Below are 18249 nucleotides of genomic sequence, written 5' to 3'. Positions count from 1 at the left end.
AGCCGGTTTCCGGGCCTGATCGCCGCTCGTACCCCGAGATGAGATGAATGCTATTATGACATGGCTAACATTATCAGTTGCTATTGTTGTTTGCGTTGCGTCCGAGTCCCTTTGTAGTGCATGCGTTGAATGTCTTTCTTGACTTGTTGTCTTGCGTTCCAGCTCTTGGCAGGTTTGGAACATTTACCATCCGTGCTGTCTTGGTTTCTTTTTCTGGTGCGACATTTTGTGTCAGCAAACCGTCCCAACTGCCCTTCCTGGAACGTCGGGAAAAGAATTCAACGTGACAGAATATGGCCCTATTTGAAACACTTGTTCTGTGATGAACACATCCTCGTCCCTGGGTCATGCTTTTCATTGCTCCGCACAAAGTTGCAGATGAAACACTCGAGTAAAGTCAGAGCCACGATATTATTAAATCCCCCATAAAATGCATTGTCAGGAAACAAAGGGCCCATTTCCACTGGAGCGCTGGGTTGTTTACCTAATGGGGGAGTCACCGAAAGGCCTCAGCGGATGAGTTAAAGTTCGGAATAAGCTTGTAGCTTGTAGGTAATAGTAGGCATTAAGCTATTGCCTTGCTAAGCTTGATGAAAGCTTTTATTTGACGCCCGTTGATTAATATCAGGTATGCCACTTTCCCAGCATGACCTTTGACCAGTGAATCGCTGTCTCAAGAACCAAGAGGCTGAAAAGTATGCCACACCAAATTACTACTTGCTTTTGCGTCTTCCAATGACATGGTCACAACGAGAAATATGTTTTGTGTAGCCGCTGTAATTCTCGTAGGGCTGCTTACTTTCATTTGACATGGGCAAATCGAATCGAATAGGCGAGTTCGGCGCATAACGGTTTTCCTATTCAGAGAATACAACGTTGTACGTCTGGGCCACAACGACGATCACTTGCGATGGTAAAGGAGATGAAATTGAGGATTCGAAGCGATCACGGGGTACTATGGCACCATCTATCCGATCCGCTAGCATCGAGCCTTGGGTGAGACATTGAAAATGTAATTCAAGATGAATGACTGGCAATCTGCATTTGCATAATAACTAGAATAGTATAGTTGAGTTTGTATGCGGTAGCAGGCATAGTTCAACTAACCCCTATGGCAAAAGTCAGGATGACTATATACTAGATAGTATTGTCTCGTCTATATGAAATTGTTCTACGGATAGCAATTGCAATCAACAGTTCGCATCCCACTTAAACGGCCGCACCTCATATGTCATTCATTATCGAATACGTACGATCCGGCCTTCCTGTACGGGATCAATAATCCCCTCATGGCCAATGCAATGCTGGCTCGACAAGGACCCTCGCCAGCTCCGCTTCCACTTCTCACAATGCGCCGATTTTCTTTTCACAATGCTTGTCCCGCCTACAGAGCATCCTTCGCTATACTGTATTCTACCCAGGGGATTGCTCACTTCATCCACCAATGGTATCAGCCACTAAAATCTCATTTCATCTTGGCCTCAAATTTCAATTGAGTCTATTCAGAGCACGACATGGAGTTGGTTAATGACCTATCACATATCAGGAAAAGGAGTGACGGTTAATTCAAGGTAGCATCAACCAATTAAATCTAAACGCCATAACCGTCGTCGTTCAAACGCTTTAGAAGGGTCCAGTCGATCCCCAGCTGAACCGTAGCGTTGAAGACAAGTTACACTAGCCAACTGCCAATCTGGGTTTATAGGGGTTGCAAGATTATCCTCAGCTAATTATCCTACGCCACATGAAGCTATTCTCGTCGGATTGAACCAGCCGCTTGGGAGCATCTCACTGGCACGTTTTTTTAATGATTATGCAGACAGACCTGGCATCTCGATGCCGAGACACCCCTCCTACCTTTGGCCGATCCCCGTTTTCGAAATTACTTCGATTTTTGTAGGCGCTTTGACGATTACTCGGCCGCTAATTCCTGTCAAAAGAGAAGAAACTTGGAACAGATGGAATGACCTTGCAGCTGGTCAACATTGAATGACGGGGATCTTGATGAGACAATTGTCTTAGATATTATGTCGGTCGCGGAATGTCTTGATTCCTCTGGCATGGATTAGCAACGAGGTTACGAAACTGACACACAAGGGAGAAGGCAGGCCTGGGAATAAGCAACCAGTCCTGAACTATTAGTCTCGGCTGCAACAGTTGATTGTTGTCTCCAAATGATGAAGCCAGAATAGCCCACTACTGCAAGACCAACTGCAACTCCCTACATTACTCGGATTAATGATCTGGAAAGGAGAAATTACAGCGCCATCGTCGATTCTTTCGGTAGGCGGTGCGGCACGCGATCAATAGCCTGAACGGAGCTGAAATTACCTTTTATCATCCGAAAGGTTTTGAAACCCTTGACCGCCATTGTTGATAACCTGTTGGTTCCATTTGCACCGATTCAGCTGCCTATACAGTCACTAGTACTCTGTATCCGTAGCTGCAGGTAAACTGCACTCTTTGACCTTTGTTAGGTAGTCAAAGGGGTTCGGCTGTTGATTCAGCGTGGTTAGAAAAAACACAATACACCGGTATGTCGCAGAGTGAACGCCGTGGCTGGACTACCGGACGCCTCGGGCCCGCGTCTCAGAATTTATTGTAGCGAAAGCTTGTCTCTTTGATGCTTTCAAATTCGATCACCCTGTAGAACTCAAAAGGGGGGGGTTTTATTCTGTATCTAGCGCTTCAATTGTTCACACCCCCTCCAAAGTGCATCCATCTCATCCATCAATCATGAAGCATCCTGCGCATGAATGCTTCAATGACATCAACTGCCGAAATGGCGATAATTGTGTGATTGGATTTCCCCGGAGATGAGGGCACTGAATTGGGTGACTCTACCCAATAAAGTTCTTCCCCCATTTCCCCAAACTATGGTAGTTTCCGGATCTTCAGGAGTGGCTTTTTGAGCCCTGGCCAATAACGACGTGTCACTGTTACAAATCAATTAATGGGTGGTGGGATTCAATTGAAGTCGTTGGCTTATTATGAAGGGGGACAATTTTGGCAATCTTAATTTTATATGCAATGCTACTGTGCTGTGCCTGGCTTAGAACCTCATCAGAGTGCCAGAAAAGTTGGCCGCTGGAAGCATAAGAGACGAAATTACTAGGCCAGCTTATGCTACTTAGGCCACAGTTGTTAGACTACTTATTTTTGTACCCTAAGACTTAGGGGGCCAACTTTTATGCTACCCTAACACCTGCAGTTTTATGCGCCTGTCTGTTTTGTAATAAGATCCACTATTTTAGGACCCCCTGTCTTCATGATTCATTACTCTCATTGGACATTTCTCTCAGCCTCGTACCCCACCTTCGCGCTTTCACTCTCCCTCAGCGCGCCAAACTCTCAGCCTCGTCCAGACTACCTCCCACCCTTGGTTTAGTATTATCAAAGGAACCCGTAGTATTCCCTTACTACAATGGCCTCTGATGACGAGCGTCTTGGTGACTCACCTCGGGTTAAGCGCCACAAATCAAGTAGCGAATCGTCTCCCCAACGCGACGGCGAGAATGGCGACGTAGATTTGTCTGCGACAAGGAAGCTATCGATACGAGAGAACCGCAGAAACAGTAGGACTGTTAGTCCAAGTCCCGGTCAAGATGGCGCTGAAGAAAGCCGTTACGAAAGCCGACGTACATCGCGGTCAAGATCACGGCTGAGGTCGCAGTCTATATCTAGCAAACGGTCCGGCTCTCGAATGCGCTCGCGATCACAATCTCGAATAACATCACGAACAAGATCACCCCGCTCCTCACGATCACGCTCTCGCTCACAATCATCTTTTCGCCGCGCTCCAATAGACTCGCTTTCACCGCCAGAAGCCGAATCTACTTCCTCTCAAGAACCCTTCAAACCCAACTACAAACCCCGTCTTGTTCTTCGAGGCCATTCTAAACCTGTCTCACAAGTTCGGATATCACCAAATGGGCGCTTTATCGCATCTGCGTCGGCGGACGCTACTGTGAAGATCTGGGATGCTACAACAGGCGAGCACATGGACACACTTGTCGGACATATGGCTGGAGTAAGCTGTCTTGCCTGGACACCTGATAGCAACACCATCGCAAGCGGCTCAGACGACAAAGCTATTCGACTATGGGATCGTGTTACAGGCCGGCCAAAGACTACGACCCGAAAGAGCGTTGCTGGTCAGGAAATGGCACCTCTGAAGGGTCACCACAACTATATCCATTGCTTAGCATTCTCACCAAAGGGCAATATTCTTGCCAGTGGTTCCTACGATGAAGCTGTCTTCTTGTGGGATGTGCGTGCAGGCAGACTCATGCGCAGTTTACCTGCACACAGCGATCCTGTCAGTGGGATCGATTTTAGTCGAGACGGAACGCTGGTCGTGAGTTGCTCGACAGACGGTTTGATGTATGGACCCCTTAACTTCATCTCCTGATGCATCTACTGACACAATATCTAGTCGTATATGGGACACATCAACCGGCCAATGTCTACGGACTCTCGTTCACGAAGACAACCCAGCCGTTGCCAACGTTTGCTTCGCCCCCAACGGCCGCTTCGTATTGGCGTTTAATTTAGATAATTGCATTCGCTTATGGGATTATGTTTCTGGTACTGTTAAGAAAACATATCAAGGTCACATCAACGATAAGTTTGCAGTCGGCGGCTGCTTTGGAGTCCTGGATGGGGCCCCCTTTATTGTTTCTGCTAGCGAGGATGGCAGTATCGTCATGTGGGACGTTGTATCAAAGACAGTGCTGCAACGGGTCGAAGGCCACAAGGGTGTATGCTTCTGGGTGGACGTCCACGGTGAGACAATGGTGACCGCAGGACAGGATTGCACGGTAAAAGTGTATCGACACATCAGAGATGCTCCCAAGATTAATGGCGAGGCGATCAAGGTGGAGAAGGAACTACAGTCTGAAGCACTTGAAGCACAGGAGGATGTGGTAATGGAAGATGCATAGATCGGTACTATATTGATAGCGAAGGCGTCTGTGGCTACAATATCTAATCTTTATGAGCTTCTCCTGCTTCGCGAAATTCCCAAAACACCATGCCAGGCTCATGCGCCCATTCGCTCATTTGTTCATTCATCGGCAATGTTGTCCCAAGTATCACGCCTTTGATTCCAACGCAAGATTTCCCATGCCGTCCAAATCATCCATCCTGCGCTCCCCAACCCACCGTCTACTGAAAATTGACGTCAATGTGGTGGGCTCCAACGCACTCATCCTGGAACAGGACAGTGAAGTCCACGATTCCCTCATCACAGGTCATCTGGATTTCGTATTCCAGCTTGTGGAAGAGTTCACCAGATGCGTTGGTGGAAGTTGGGAGCGACTCGATATCGATGTCTCGTGTCCATGTGATCTCGCACAGTTTCTCAACTGTTGGCCTCATATCCTTCGGAGGTGGGAACGCTGAGCAGACGTAGATAGTTTCAACGATGGAGTCGATTTCGTCTTCATCAGCAGCGTAAGCGCGATAGTATTTCTCGCGGACTGGGTTCTTGGTGGACATGTTGCTGCCCTATTCAAGGATCAGTATGTTGCTTCTGGCTGTTCATCAAATTGCGTACCTCTCTCAAAAACCATTTCATCTGGTTGTCAGCATAATAATCTTTCTCCTCCTCTATCCAGATTTTGTCCGAGAGGCGATGATTCTTCTTGCGGTCAAATTTCTCAATGAAGGAGGTTCCATAGCTTCGTCGGGCGATTCTAGTGTCAACTGTGATAGACGACGGGTTGAAAAGAGCTGAGCCACGAACAACGGCACCACGGCAAATGGCAGTCCAGCTATGATACAATTAGACCACAACGATGACACAAAGATACAAACTACAACTCACGGTTTGGATCCACTCTCTTGTAGCACTTGGCATCCAGTGGCGTCTCGCAGTCTTTCAAAGAGGTAAGGACTGCGACCAAAGCCACCAACGAGGCAGATGTACTGTAAAATTATTTGGTAAACTTTCTCACTCTCATTTCATGAGATTTTCTTACCTTTGCTGGCTTCCCATACCTGTCTCGAATAGCATCAGTCTGGCGACGGACCAGTGCCTCAATTTGGCTGATCACAGGATCGAATACGGTCAGGAGGTCATCTCTGAGACAGCCATTAGATATGATCTCATGAAAGATGGACTCAGGTTGACTTACGACGTGATCGTTAGGGTTTTTCTCCTCTTGCCTCTTTGGTCTTGAATACTGCAACTTTCTGGCAGGCAAACTAGCCACGTCCGGCCCATGTTCCGTCCGAATTGCTCCTTGATCGTGTGCTCCCATTCATCATTGAGAAACCTTTTCTCATCCACTTTGCTGACATTCTTCCATGCAACGAGACCACTCTTGTTTTTGATGAGGTTCATAAAGTTCTCATCAAGGAAGGCCGCTCCGCAAAGGCCACCTATAAAACTCAGTCTCTCGTAAATCCAGCGTGCTGCTGGTAACTTACCGTCGCCTTTGACACATTCTTTGACAATGAATGGATCTACGGATTCAATCTCATAGCTGATGAGATCCTGTTTCTCGGTTAGAAGTAGAAAGAACATTGGATTTGGTGGTCATACTACTGTCCCACCCCCAGCGTCGCAGATAACCATGGTATCCCTGGGCTAATAGATCCAGTCAGTTAGGATTTCCAAGAATTGGTGTTCATGTTCTGGTTCATACCTTGATGGTCGATCTCTTTGAAAAGTCCTTCAGAGTGGCCAGCGCTGCTGCTTCTGGCTCGGGGACGAAGCCAAGAGTGGTTGCGCCGCTCGGACGGACATCGAGGATCCCAGACATGTTGGCTGCCTTTTTCATCCGCTGCTGGGCGTACGGGGGCCAAATGGCGGGGAGCGTAATGACAACGTGAAAACGAGATTTCTGGAGCAGTTCCGGCCCAACAGCCTTGAGGATGGAATCCATGGCATGCTTCCAGATCTCACTTAGAAAGCTTGCGACTGCGTCGACGACATCCTTACCAGTCTCTTTAAGAAGAGCACGGGTGTTGCGAATCTGAGAAGACTTGATCATGTCCTCCGTGATGTCGTGATCTCGAAGTAACAGGAGTTTGAACCACTTCAGAGGAGTTTCATCCGCAGGGATAGAGTATCCCCAGTGCGCCATGTTCTCCCCGTCATAAAGTAGCTGCGTCGGCACTTTGTCAAGATCGGAGCAGCTTCTCATATCTGCTTCCCAGTTCGTCACTAGGGCAATCTCATCGGGTTGTTTGGAATACGCCCAGGCGACACCCGAGTAACTGGTGATGTAGTTTCTCCGGTCAGTGATCACGACAGATACTCGGGACAAGCTATGATGATTTAGGGGTGAAAGACTCACGTAGTTCCAAAGTCGAGGCCAACAATGATCGCGTCACTGGCTGGCTTGCTAGGCGCTGTCTTGGCCTTCTTTAGAACTGACAACTTGATGGGTTTGTTTAGCGCCTTGGTAAACGAAACACTCGCCGGGTTCTTGACCATCTTGTGTGGTTTCTTTGACAACATGTTGTTTTAAGGCAATTGTTGTAAAAGGGTATGAAAGGTTTGGTGATGGAACTGGTGTTGCTCTGCTGGTAAGAGATAAGGGTGGTAAGTTTACCACTTGTGTAGAAATAAAAGAAAATAAAATCGAAGACATGATCTTAAAAAGAAAGGATAAACAATTATATTATAGTATTTCCTTGGCTCTACCTGCATACTAAGGTACCTATAGGTGGGTAGGTTGCTGGTGCCTGGTGACAGTTAATCACTGGCAGAGCAGTGCGAACGGCCGCGCGAAAAGCAGAGGCGCCAGATGAGTTTGTGCATGTTTGACTTATTTTTACTGATATTCTAGCTCCTCTTCCTAATCTCCTGTATCTTTTTTCTTCCTTTAACCTCTTCTCTACCTCGGATCTGGTATCAAATAGATCTCCTGAAGCCGCATATCCAGCCTGGCTTTCGGTCAAACACAAACTCATCACCTTTGACTGACTTTGGTAATGGTTTTTCTTCCGTCGCAAATCCTCAGTGTCTTATCTTCTAACTCATTCCTCTTGGCCTTGATTTAGCTTCGCTCACTCCTCATTTGACACGCACTCACTGCTCATTCTATCTCACCTCATCCTCACTATATCAACGATTCACCAAGGCGCTGCAACGTCCCTCGCATCTCACTTGGCCAAATATGGACGCCCATGATCAAAAATCAAAGCCGGAGCGCTCTGTTATGCCCCCTGCGGAACTTCAACAGGTGAATATTGTCCTGGCCGGGTTCCAGCCTGGAGCTCCCGTTGTCAAAGTTGAAGAACAGTCTATCGACAACTCGCATGGTTCCATGGAACATACAGTTCCCCCTATGGAACTCGAGAGCCAGACAAATGATAACACCAAGTCTACCATCTCAAGTTCTTCAGGTGACCTCAGCACCTTGTCTCAGGCGATGGGCATCGACACAAAGTTCGACAATCTTCTAAGCGATTTACGTGAGGACCGAGCCCAACGGGATGAAATGATCCAAAGTCGCCTGGCAATGGTTGAATCCTCTATCCAAAGCCGCCTGGGCATGATTGAATCTTCTATCCAAGCCGTGAAAGTGCAGCGGTCTGAAAGCTCAACCTCGCCTACGGTCAAGAGGCTCAGAGAACAGCTTGCTGCTGAGAAAGAGCAGCTTAAGACCTTGAAGCAACAGTACGGTGAAGTGAAAAAGGAGAACAATTACGTGGTCAAGAAATACAATGCTCTGTCCCGCAACTACAACAAACAGACTGAAGAACTCGAGAAAACGAAAGACATGCTTCATGAAGTTCTTGAGGAGAGAGACCAAGAGCAAACAGCCATGGATGGCAGACCTCTGGCAAATGCTTCCAAAGAAACCGATGGCACGATAATGAGTCTTTGGACTCAGATTGCCTACGATATCCGCCAGCTTGCCCATTTGTTGGCAAATTCCCCAGGCACCCAGGAACTCGACGACACCGTGACTCGTCGACTACGTCTTCTTACTACAGACTATCGCAAATTCCTTTCTAGCCAAGATCATTGTATTGATCTCATGCAGGGCTACCTATGGCTTGTGCTTAAGTGCAAAGTATTCGACGCTACCCCACCAATTTGGGGTGGTTCTCGATCAACTTCTCTCAAGCGTGCCAAGTACGATCTCTACGGTAAGTTCCATTGCGCAATACCCCATTTCGTTTAACTCATAAGTTTCACAGCCCAAATTATCTCACTTGATCAAGATGATTCTGAGTACGAGGTTACTATGGCTGAAGCCGCACGGTGTTTTGCTCAGATCTTCACGATGTTCAACGGGTTCTGGGATGAGGACGAGACTCTCATTAACCATGCCATCAACGAAGAAGCCAAGATCATGGAGCCGTTTCTTCCACAGCGTCATGGAAAAACTGACCGGGCTGACCAGAAGGTCTGTGATCAGCTCAAGTACATCTTCCGCAATGCCATCAAGCTTGACAAAATCATCATGACCTCCAAGGCATTCTTCGAACGCCGATGGCAAGATCCATATCAGGACCGTGAAGGCTCTCAATTTTTCAATGAGAAGTACATGATCTCTGATAATCATGAGAGAGCTCTTACTCCAAAAAGCCGCGTTCTGTTCTGTCTTGCTCCTATGCTGCTGAAAAGCGGTACAGCTGATGGGCAGGACTACTGCTGCACGATCGTACTACAGAAGGGTAGAGTGGTCTGCAATTGAGCCGGGCTCACTTTATACGGCAGAGGAGTGGGACAACACGTATCCCTTGTACAATACTGGGAACAACGTTATGCGCCTTCTGGCAGCTCAGAAGAAGGGGTCGCCAAAATACTTGTAAATGTTATCCGGGTTATTCAAATTGGTGTCCAGTTATGGACGGCGTTTGGTAAAGGTTATATCATATCATGAGAATATCGATGCGGGATGTTCTCAGCATAGCGAGCAATCCGATAGCACTGCAGTGCAACTTGGCTCGGAATCAAATGCAGGGACACGATTGAGGTAGTGATAGCTTCTTAATACTTTTGATTGAAATAAACAGAAATGAATTACATAGTAAAAGACCTCCGTGATACTCCTCCTCTCTTCATTAGCAGTAGTACTCCACCGTCATATGTTCTACCATTCCATGTATGCATCTATATCACACTACCCCGAAACCACAATTAGGTATTAACCAGAACCCTCAAACTCCAAATCCAAAAAGAGAAATACTGTCCGTACAAAGGAGCTATGTCGTCAAAGCGATGTCGTTAGTAGCTTAAGCGCCGAGTCCGAGACCCAGCCTGATAGCCGCAGCCAGTCCACCTTGTCGTGGTTGCTCGTAGCTGAATGCCTCGGGTGTGGGGGTGGGCTGGAAGGGTGTCACGGTGGGACTGGTTGTGGCAGTCTCGGCGCTCGTCTCAGTGATTATGGTTTCCGATTTCTCAGTGGTAGAAGTGGAGGCCTCGGTGGTTGAGGGGGTGGGGATCACTGGTGGTACCTGAGAGCTGGTGACAGTAGGGGAAGTGGTCTCAGCAGAAGACGTCTCGGTCTCTGAGGTGGTGGCGCTTTCTGTGGTTGAGATAATAATGGGATCCTCAGAGGTTGTAGGGATTATAGGAGGAATGGTCGAGTTGGTGGGAATAGAGATGGTAGAGTACTCAGAAGACTCACTGCTGATGGCAGGAGGGTTGTAGACGGGTGGTGTGTAGATGGGGTTAACATCAGCGCTGGTCGAGAGCGAAGCTGAAGTCTCACTGGTTGAAGAGCCTGTGGGAGTTGGGATGATGGGCTCAATCGTTGAAGAGTTGCTTGGGATGGCAGGGATTGAGTACACAGGCTTGGTGTAGACCGGTGGGGTGTAGATTGCATCTTCGGTGGTCGCAGAGATGACTGGGGGCTCGACAGTAGAAGAGTTATCAGGGACCACAGGGCCAGGGTAAGCTGGCTTTGTGTAAACAGGAGGCGTGTAGATGGGAGTCTCGACAGGCTTCGTGTAAACAGGGACGTCGATGGTCGAAGAGTTGCCAGGGATGACAGGCTTGGTGTAAACAGGGACCGAGTACACGGGCGTTTCAGCGGGCTTGGTGTAAACAGGAGGAGTAACGACTGAAGTGTTACCAGGCAAACTAGGCTTCGTATAGACTGGGGCTGAGTAAACAGGCGTGTCCACAGGCTTGGTGTACACAGGCACAGTTCCGTTACCAGAAGCAAGAGAAGAGTAAGCAGGCTTAGTGTATACGGGAGGAACGTATCCTGATGGTGTACCAGTCGAGTTGCCGTAAGCAGGGTCCGAGTACACAGGCTTGGTGTTGGCTGGCTTGGTGTAAACCGGGGGAGAAACCTGACCATCAGGAGCACTGTAGATTGCGCTCTGTCCAGGGGTCTGGTAAGTAGGCGAGGCATGCTGATCAATAGGCGTGGTGAATGAGTATCCGGCAGTCGAGTTCATGTGAGGATAGTCATTGCCAGTCTTGGTTTGAGAAGGCGCCGCATATGTTGAGTTGACGGGGTGGTAAAGAGAACCAGTGTTCTCACTGCCGTATGGAGGAGTCGAAGCATACTTGGTAGGAGGCACAAGGACGGTGTTGCTGATAGTCACAGTCTTGGTGCAATCTTTGCAGATTTCAGTGGTGTAGTGAGATCCGTTGGAAGAAGCAGTGACTGTAACTGTGACATCGACAGTTCTGGTAGTGACGAAAACATAGTCGGTAGGACATTGGATGGTTGGCTCAAGAGTTGTCGAGTGAATGACGGGAGTAGTCGTGTTCTTGGGAGGCGTGTAGCTGACAATAGGAGTATACTTGGGAGGAGTATAATCATTCGCAGATCGAGCAACCTGAGGTTGAGTCTGAGAACATTTAGTATGCGTTTGCTTGTAAGTGAGATGAGAATACATACTCGACGGAACCAAGAACCGCGAGGAGCAGCTTCAGCAACCGTGCCAAGAAGGCCAACGGCGCCAACAACAGAAGGCAGAAGCATCTTGTAAAATAAAGCTTGAAGAAGAGGAAGAGAGTTGATGAGAATAATCAGCTAAAAGCTAATGAAGCTGTAAGTGAGAGTAGGACAAGAGATGCTGAGTCTGGTGGTGAGAGAATCATTCCTGGAACGAATCTCGACGTCCTTAAGTACGACTTCATCTTGATCAAAGGGTTTTCTCAAGGATTCGAATATAAGCACAAGGGTGGTGAAATATTGAAAATTGGTTGATTATACGAAAAGGGCACGACGTTATATTGGAAGAGGGATGGTTGTATGAGAAAACCTAACAAGACTTGTACAAACAAGGGCGGCGGCTTCACTTGTGGGGGCACTCCTCATGGTATTAGGAAAATTGACCGCTAGAAGTATAAGGGATGAAATTAGTAGATCACTTTATGTCCCTTTGAGTATATCTCTTAGACTATTTATTTTTATACACTAAAACTTGGGAGGCACTTTATCGATTCAAGGGAGTTTTTGGCGCCAACCACAAGGCTTGATCTTCAGTGGCACAATAGGGAACAAAGGGCGTAAGAAGCAATTAATTGTCTACAGCGAGGGAACAAAAGACAAATAGTGGACTTATTAATTCCGATCCGATCCAAGGATTGACTGACTCTCAAGGTATCAGAAAAGTTAACCACTGGAAGCATAAGAGACGAAATCTATAGGTCACTTTATGTCTCTTAGGCCATAGTTCTTAGACTCCTTATTTTTTATACCTTAAGACTTAGGAGGCCATTTTCTGCTACCCACCAGATACATACTCAAGTATGCCCTTGATTTATAGTAATGGGATATTAGCTCCAAGTACCTTGCTCGTCATAGCACAATTTTGTGTCCCTGAAGCTAGTCGTATAATGAAACAATCCCTACGTAGCATCACCAAGAGTGCATACAGTTCATCCAATTATGAGGTACAAACCTGTTTCCATTCACAGCCAACTCAAATGTGGTCTGTGGGTATAATGTCTGCCTATCTGTCTGTAACTGTGTGTGTGCGTGTTTGTCCTGTCGAATCATCCATAGTGTGCAGGAATGGGTATCAAGAGGGCCACGCAATCGCCATCGTGCCCTTTGTAAAAGATAACAAGAAACCAACAAAAACCATATGCTTATGCCGCCAAGAATAATCAGTAAACCGTCGCCCGTGATGCAATCATAAAGTATCAAGTATCGTCCCGTGCCAGCTTGAGCTACGCATGCTATAAGCCGGCCGATATTGAGATAAACCATATCTCAATCAATCATCCACCTCCAACCAATCAATCCTCCCAGATGGTCTCGAGATCAATATCCCCTCGACGCTCGGCACCGCACACACTCCAGCGCTTTCGCTTATCTCTAGAGCCGAAACCCATTGTGCGTCCTCGCATCTGCCCATCTTTTCCTTTCAGGTCTGCGGAATCATTTCCTTCAGCAGCATCTGCATCAGCCTTGAGCTGGGCAATTCTTTCAGCTTCCAGCGCCGCTTCTTCAGCGTCAGGCGTGTCAGGAATGGTTTCCAAACTGGAGATGCTGGGACTTCGGGACCTGGTCGATGTGGGTGTGGAGGGTACAGAAGAGTAGGTGGTTCCATAGCTCCCTGAAAGGGCGTCGTAGCTTCTGTAAGAGGATGAAGACGAGATTGAAGATGAAGGAGTTGAGGGAAAGGTTCCCAGGGAGCCAGTGCTCGAAGATGTGAAGGATCGCAGAGGGGAAGATGGTCGTCGAAGTCGCGCGGGAGTGCTTGTGGAAATTCCCATAATTGGAGAAGTGCTTCGTCTCTCATGCCTCTGTTCGGGCTCAAGAACTGAAGTTCGGATTGGCGAAATAGGTGGGAAAGACTCATCAGCGGGCTTTCGTGGAATTCGCACTCTACTAGGTGATCCAACTGGGCTTCCAGGGCGGTGCTGGGGTAAGAACAGAATATGACCTGAGCCGTTGACACCTGGCATGGATTGAGTGCGGGACATTGGGGGCGCAAGACTCGTTGTAGAACGAGATCTAGTGTGAGCTCCCGACAGCGGAGAAGTGGTGCGTGGTCGATAGGGAATGAATGGCGAGGAAGACCAAGATGGTGAAGAAGCGGGCGAAGTCGGACTGGGGTCAGTACTTCGTCTCAGGTTTGGTGGCTTTCGGGGCAGGTCGATGCTGAGGTTAGAAATGGCGTTGGGGTTTTGCAGTCGCAGTGATGGCACGACTGGTGAAGCGGCGGGTGACGCAGAAACAGAGGTGGAAGCGGAAACAGGAGCAGGGGTAGGAGCAGGACGGAACTCCTCCATACGCTCTGTCTCAGGAACTGGTTCCATTTTGAGATTGGTAATCGGTAGATGGAAACAGAAACGTGATACGATGTACGGTAATACAGTACGGCACGGCACGACACGGGTGACAAGAATTTTGAGTAAGAGCCAAGCCGGTGTCGTCAGGACATCAACAGTGGCATGTGCAATTGTGCCGGCTTGAAGCTTGATCGCGTCTTGGCCGACGAGCAATGGCGTCGATTTGGGGTTTATTCGTCGAGGCAGAAATGATCGTCAGCGGCGGTCCTACGGGGAGCTCTCTTTGTCGGCGGCTGCAAGTCGGTGCTCTTTTTGGATTGGCAGGCGGCGCAGCACAAGCAAAAGGGCGTCAAGGGAGCGAGCGATCACAGTGACCAGAGAGTGGGATTGGATTGAGTTCGATTCAACTTCAGCGCGACAGAAAGGCGGGGGTGGATCAATCTTTTGGGGGAACCCGAGGTAGAAAGGACGCTTTTCTGTTTGTTTTTCGAGCCTGGTGGAGAGGCTATACTTTTTGTAGTGCAGTGCGCTGCAGCTGTAGCTCGAGAGGTCCAGTGGGATTTTGGTTTTGGGGTCGAGAGGAGAGTGTGAGAGAGAGAAAGGCGGCAAAGGGGACCTTGTACTCGTTTCTTAAGTCTCGGGAGGTGGCACTAAATCAGGAGACGTGAAAGACGAGTAGGTGAAGCAGAGAGAAATCAAGGGGGGTTGAAGGAGAATAAAGATGAGGAAGCGGATAAAGCGTTTGAAGGAGAAGATGAAAGCAATTTGAGATTGTTTTGAGAGAGAGAAGGTAGTCGCCAGTGAGAGTGAGGGAGAGTGACAAGTGACAAGTGACACTGGGCGCGTGTTTGAATTCTAACTAATCCCATCCAATGTGATAGACGGTCAGTCATGGAGTGCAGGGTCTACCAAGGTACCTCCGCTAGTGGAGGGGCTACCTACTAGGTTAGGCACTTCTGAAGGAACGTGCAGTGCCCACCAGGGATCTTTTTAGCGGGCTCAGTGGGTGATGGGTGTCCAGGGTATTTGACGGTCAAGAATTGGTTGACAGTTTGATAAGATGGAAGGATAGTAATATCAGAGGAAATGGACCGGGGAAAACGGATACTTGGATATCATTAACGTTGGATATTTTTCTTTCTATTTTTTGAGTTCGATAACCAACTTCCTGCAACGTTTTCTGCATTATCGTTTCCGTCAACGTTAATTACAAGGGTATCGAATCTAAAACAAAGCAGCTTCGCCAACGCCACCGTTTTCCTTTTGCATGCCTGACACTTGCACCTCCCCCAGTAGCGTCCAGTCAATCAAAGGAATTATTCAAATCACAACAGCAACAAGCCATAATTAGAAGGATGATTCGAGACTATAACATTCAAGTCATGCACTGCAATGCAATGCAACGCGGCGCGGGGTAGGGCGCATTACTTTCATCGTCAATCTTGTCTTCTACTCGCTCCCTTCAAATGTCACATCACATTCCGTTTCCACATCAACAAACAGGCACAAACACAAACACTTAATAAGCACGCATTTACATTTACATTTGCATTTAACCCAACCATTCGGACTCACTCGACTATTCATCCGAACTTGTCACTTAATTGCCTCAAACCTCAGTCAGTTCCTTGGGAAACGGTCGACAAGATACACCATCGCAATGAGACGATCCCAAAGATCGGCTCAAAACTAACCTCGACCGCCCTTCCAGAACGTGACACTACCTAAACTGAACAATCTTAACTGTGAATTCCCTAATCCGGTAGCCCGCCGCTTAACCGTTCGACCGCTGAAACCGTTCAGCCACTCACCGCGTTTGCATTCGACTGCTCTCTCCAGTCCCTGCAGTCTGGTACGAATAGACGCCTCTCGGAACTATTCACTTGAGGTGCCGGGTGAGTTTCAGGGGCCTCGCCGTGGGCCCTTTCACGGGGGAACCGAGGGCCCGGGCCAACAGGCACAGTAGCTTCGCTTCTGCTTGGCTTCTGCGGATCAGAATCCGGGAGGCCTGTTGAGCATAGCAGCAAGACAAATAAGTGGAACAGAAAGGAACAATAAAGTCCCTCAAATGGCTCAGAAACGACAGCAGCATAAACACCAACGTGGAGCATGCATTGTTACATACTTCGCTAGTCAGCGGTTGTCTGTCGTACCGTACCTGGGAGGCTTAGATAGAGTTGCGCCAATCCCAGAGTTGTTCATGCATGCATTATGTGTTTATGCGTGGCAAAGCTCCATTTCCCTTTCATTTCATTTGTCTGTCATTTCACTGCGCTTAGCTCGCTGGTCATCCAGCCACGTTCTGAATCGTGAAGCCAATAGCCACTCAATTTGACGTGACAAGTTTCTTGAGTCAGTCAAGCCCGATGACCAGCAACCAACCAACTATTCGTACAAAGTACAGACGCCTGGACCTGGACCTGGCTACTGTGATGCCTTGATCCTGGTGAGACCCTTGCGCAGGGATGGATGCTTAAGGGCTGAAGAAAGCCCAAACAGACACTTGAGCTCATTAAGTACAACACCATAATAGTATAGGCGCTATCTCTAGATGAGTGATTTGCCCTGGTCGAAATGACGTCGAGTCTTTGAAGGTGTTCTTAATGCAAAGGACCAATATCCATCATGCATACAGACTGGGGGAATCAAGACTCGACTCGATCAACACCAATATCCCATCACATGAGTAGTTGATCACGCGATGTCTTTGCTGCTCCCTCGCTGAAACAAGATCCTGAACCCCAGATTTCTCACATGTCTGTATCCAACCTTTGGGGACCTGACGCTACTGCACGACAGTTCCATATTTAGTTCCCGCCAACTCAATCTTCCGACGCCATCGTATCAGCTCTTGTTAGAGCAACGCGTGTTTTCAGCTCTTTATTCGTCATGGTGTTTCCAAATTGAGAAGCTATATCTTCGTATAATAACGCCGAACACATAAACGGAGGACTCTAGTAGCACAAGCACAAGCACAAGCAACACGTATGTTCAACCACCAACAGACACTTGTCGGTCCATTTGTCAGCGAACTTGATACGCAAGACTGAGCCTCTTCAGGAGAATTTTATTGACGACATGCTCGCTTATATGCGGGAATTCGCATGGTTGTAAGCGACAAGCTAAGCGGTCATGTGTAGACTTGATCACATGCGTATTGCTTTGTTCACAATTGAATACTGCGCGTGTTGTTCATGTTCAACACGTCTGAATTCGCTGAGCTATACTATGCATCTACATAGCAGTTCATTCTTATTTCATGTCAAAACGTTAAACCGCCCTCAACGCCATAACCGTCGACACAATAACCAGGAGAAGCACATATGCAGTCCAATCTATCCAACATCGATTTCTCAACCTCATCCAAATGCATAATGCTTAATGAATCAGTATCTCAACTATTCAGTCTTTGATGCTCCAGGAGGCGGAAGCTGCTCAGGTCCAAAAGACATTGGCAAAAGCTGCAAACAGTTAACCACGAATCCAAGTATAAAAGCACCATGAACTGACCTGTCCCAACTTTGCAACTACAAAGTCCTCATTCTTGTCAAACATAATAATAGGTGTATCTAACTTGCAAAACTCTCGAATACTACATCGCAAGCAACCTCGTTAGCCAAAAAGCACATTATCCTCAGTCACTTCTTCCACCATAAAACTCACAACTGTCTGCACATTCCGCAGGGGCTCGCAGGAGGCGCGATATCCGTGGCTACGGCAATGGCTCGGAACCCACGATGACCGCTCGTCACAGCCGTGCCGAGAGCAACACGCTCTGCACAGGTTCCCACAGGGTATGCCGCATTTTCGACGTTAGCACCGCTTGTGAGCTTACCCTCGCTTGAGAGAACTGTAGCTCCGACACGGAACTGGCTGTATGGGCAGTAAGCTGTCGCCTTGGCTGCTGTTGCACGAGTACGGAGCTCCGAGAACTCTTCCGACGTGATGCCGTGTGCTTTGCAAACCTCTGCCGTTTTGGCGGTGTCGCTTCTGGTGATGGTCTCTGGAGTTTCCATTGGTAAGAAGAAAAGGGGAAAGGGGAAGGGGAAGGGGAAGGGGAAAGGGAAAGGAAGGAAAGA

The 18249-nt window shown here is 48.1% G+C and overlaps 6 protein-coding genes across 6 annotated transcripts; 2 read left to right on the top strand and 4 right to left on the bottom strand.

Annotated features, from left to right (window-relative positions):
* Nucleotides 1-3424: 3424 nt before the first annotated feature.
* FSST1_003225 (WD40-repeat-containing domain protein) lies at nt 3425-4943 on the top strand (the record flags this gene model as incomplete). The annotated part of the gene is made up of 2 exons (XM_083229287.1): nt 3425-4383; nt 4436-4943. The coding sequence occupies 2 exons, from the start codon at nt 3425-3427 to the stop codon at nt 4941-4943; spliced, it is 1467 nt and encodes a 488-aa protein (XP_083086655.1).
* Nucleotides 4944-5166: 223 nt separating this feature from the next.
* On the bottom strand, nt 5167-7468 carry FSST1_003224 (Hsp70 family protein; the record flags this gene model as incomplete). Its single annotated transcript, XM_083229286.1, has 9 exons — nt 5167-5508; nt 5558-5774; nt 5828-5928; nt 5982-6084; nt 6138-6384; nt 6433-6499; nt 6548-6592; nt 6651-7224; nt 7305-7468. 9 exons carry the CDS (start codon nt 7466-7468, stop codon nt 5167-5169), a joined length of 1860 nt encoding a protein of 619 aa, XP_083086654.1.
* Nucleotides 7469-8129: 661 nt separating this feature from the next.
* On the top strand, nt 8130-9659 carry FSST1_003223 (uncharacterized protein; the record flags this gene model as incomplete). Its single annotated transcript, XM_083229285.1, has 2 exons — nt 8130-9108; nt 9160-9659. 2 exons carry the CDS (start codon nt 8130-8132, stop codon nt 9657-9659), a joined length of 1479 nt encoding a protein of 492 aa, XP_083086653.1.
* Nucleotides 9660-10200: 541 nt separating this feature from the next.
* FSST1_003222 (uncharacterized protein) lies at nt 10201-11906 on the bottom strand (the record flags this gene model as incomplete). The annotated part of the gene is made up of 2 exons (XM_083229284.1): nt 10201-11772; nt 11823-11906. The coding sequence occupies 2 exons, from the start codon at nt 11904-11906 to the stop codon at nt 10201-10203; spliced, it is 1656 nt and encodes a 551-aa protein (XP_083086652.1).
* Nucleotides 11907-13171: 1265 nt separating this feature from the next.
* Nucleotides 13172-14197, bottom strand: FSST1_003221 (uncharacterized protein; the record flags this gene model as incomplete). The annotated part of the gene is made up of 1 exon (XM_083229283.1): nt 13172-14197. The coding sequence occupies one exon, from the start codon at nt 14195-14197 to the stop codon at nt 13172-13174; it is 1026 nt and encodes a 341-aa protein (XP_083086651.1).
* A 3371-nt stretch (nt 14198-17568) lies between these two features.
* Nucleotides 17569-18186, bottom strand: FSST1_003220 (cytidine deaminase; the record flags this gene model as incomplete). The annotated part of the gene is made up of 3 exons (XM_083229282.1): nt 17569-17631; nt 17681-17762; nt 17834-18186. 3 exons carry the CDS (start codon nt 18184-18186, stop codon nt 17569-17571), a joined length of 498 nt encoding a protein of 165 aa, XP_083086650.1.
* Nucleotides 18187-18249: the final 63 nt, after the last annotated feature.

This window comes from Fusarium sambucinum, chromosome I (assembly GCF_050947815.1).
Source record: "Fusarium sambucinum isolate potato_lamoka chromosome I, whole genome shotgun sequence".
Classification (NCBI taxonomy): domain Eukaryota; kingdom Fungi; phylum Ascomycota; class Sordariomycetes; order Hypocreales; family Nectriaceae; genus Fusarium; species Fusarium sambucinum.
Note: the sequence above shows the minus strand (reverse complement) of the source record. Positions and strands in the feature narration are given on the sequence as shown.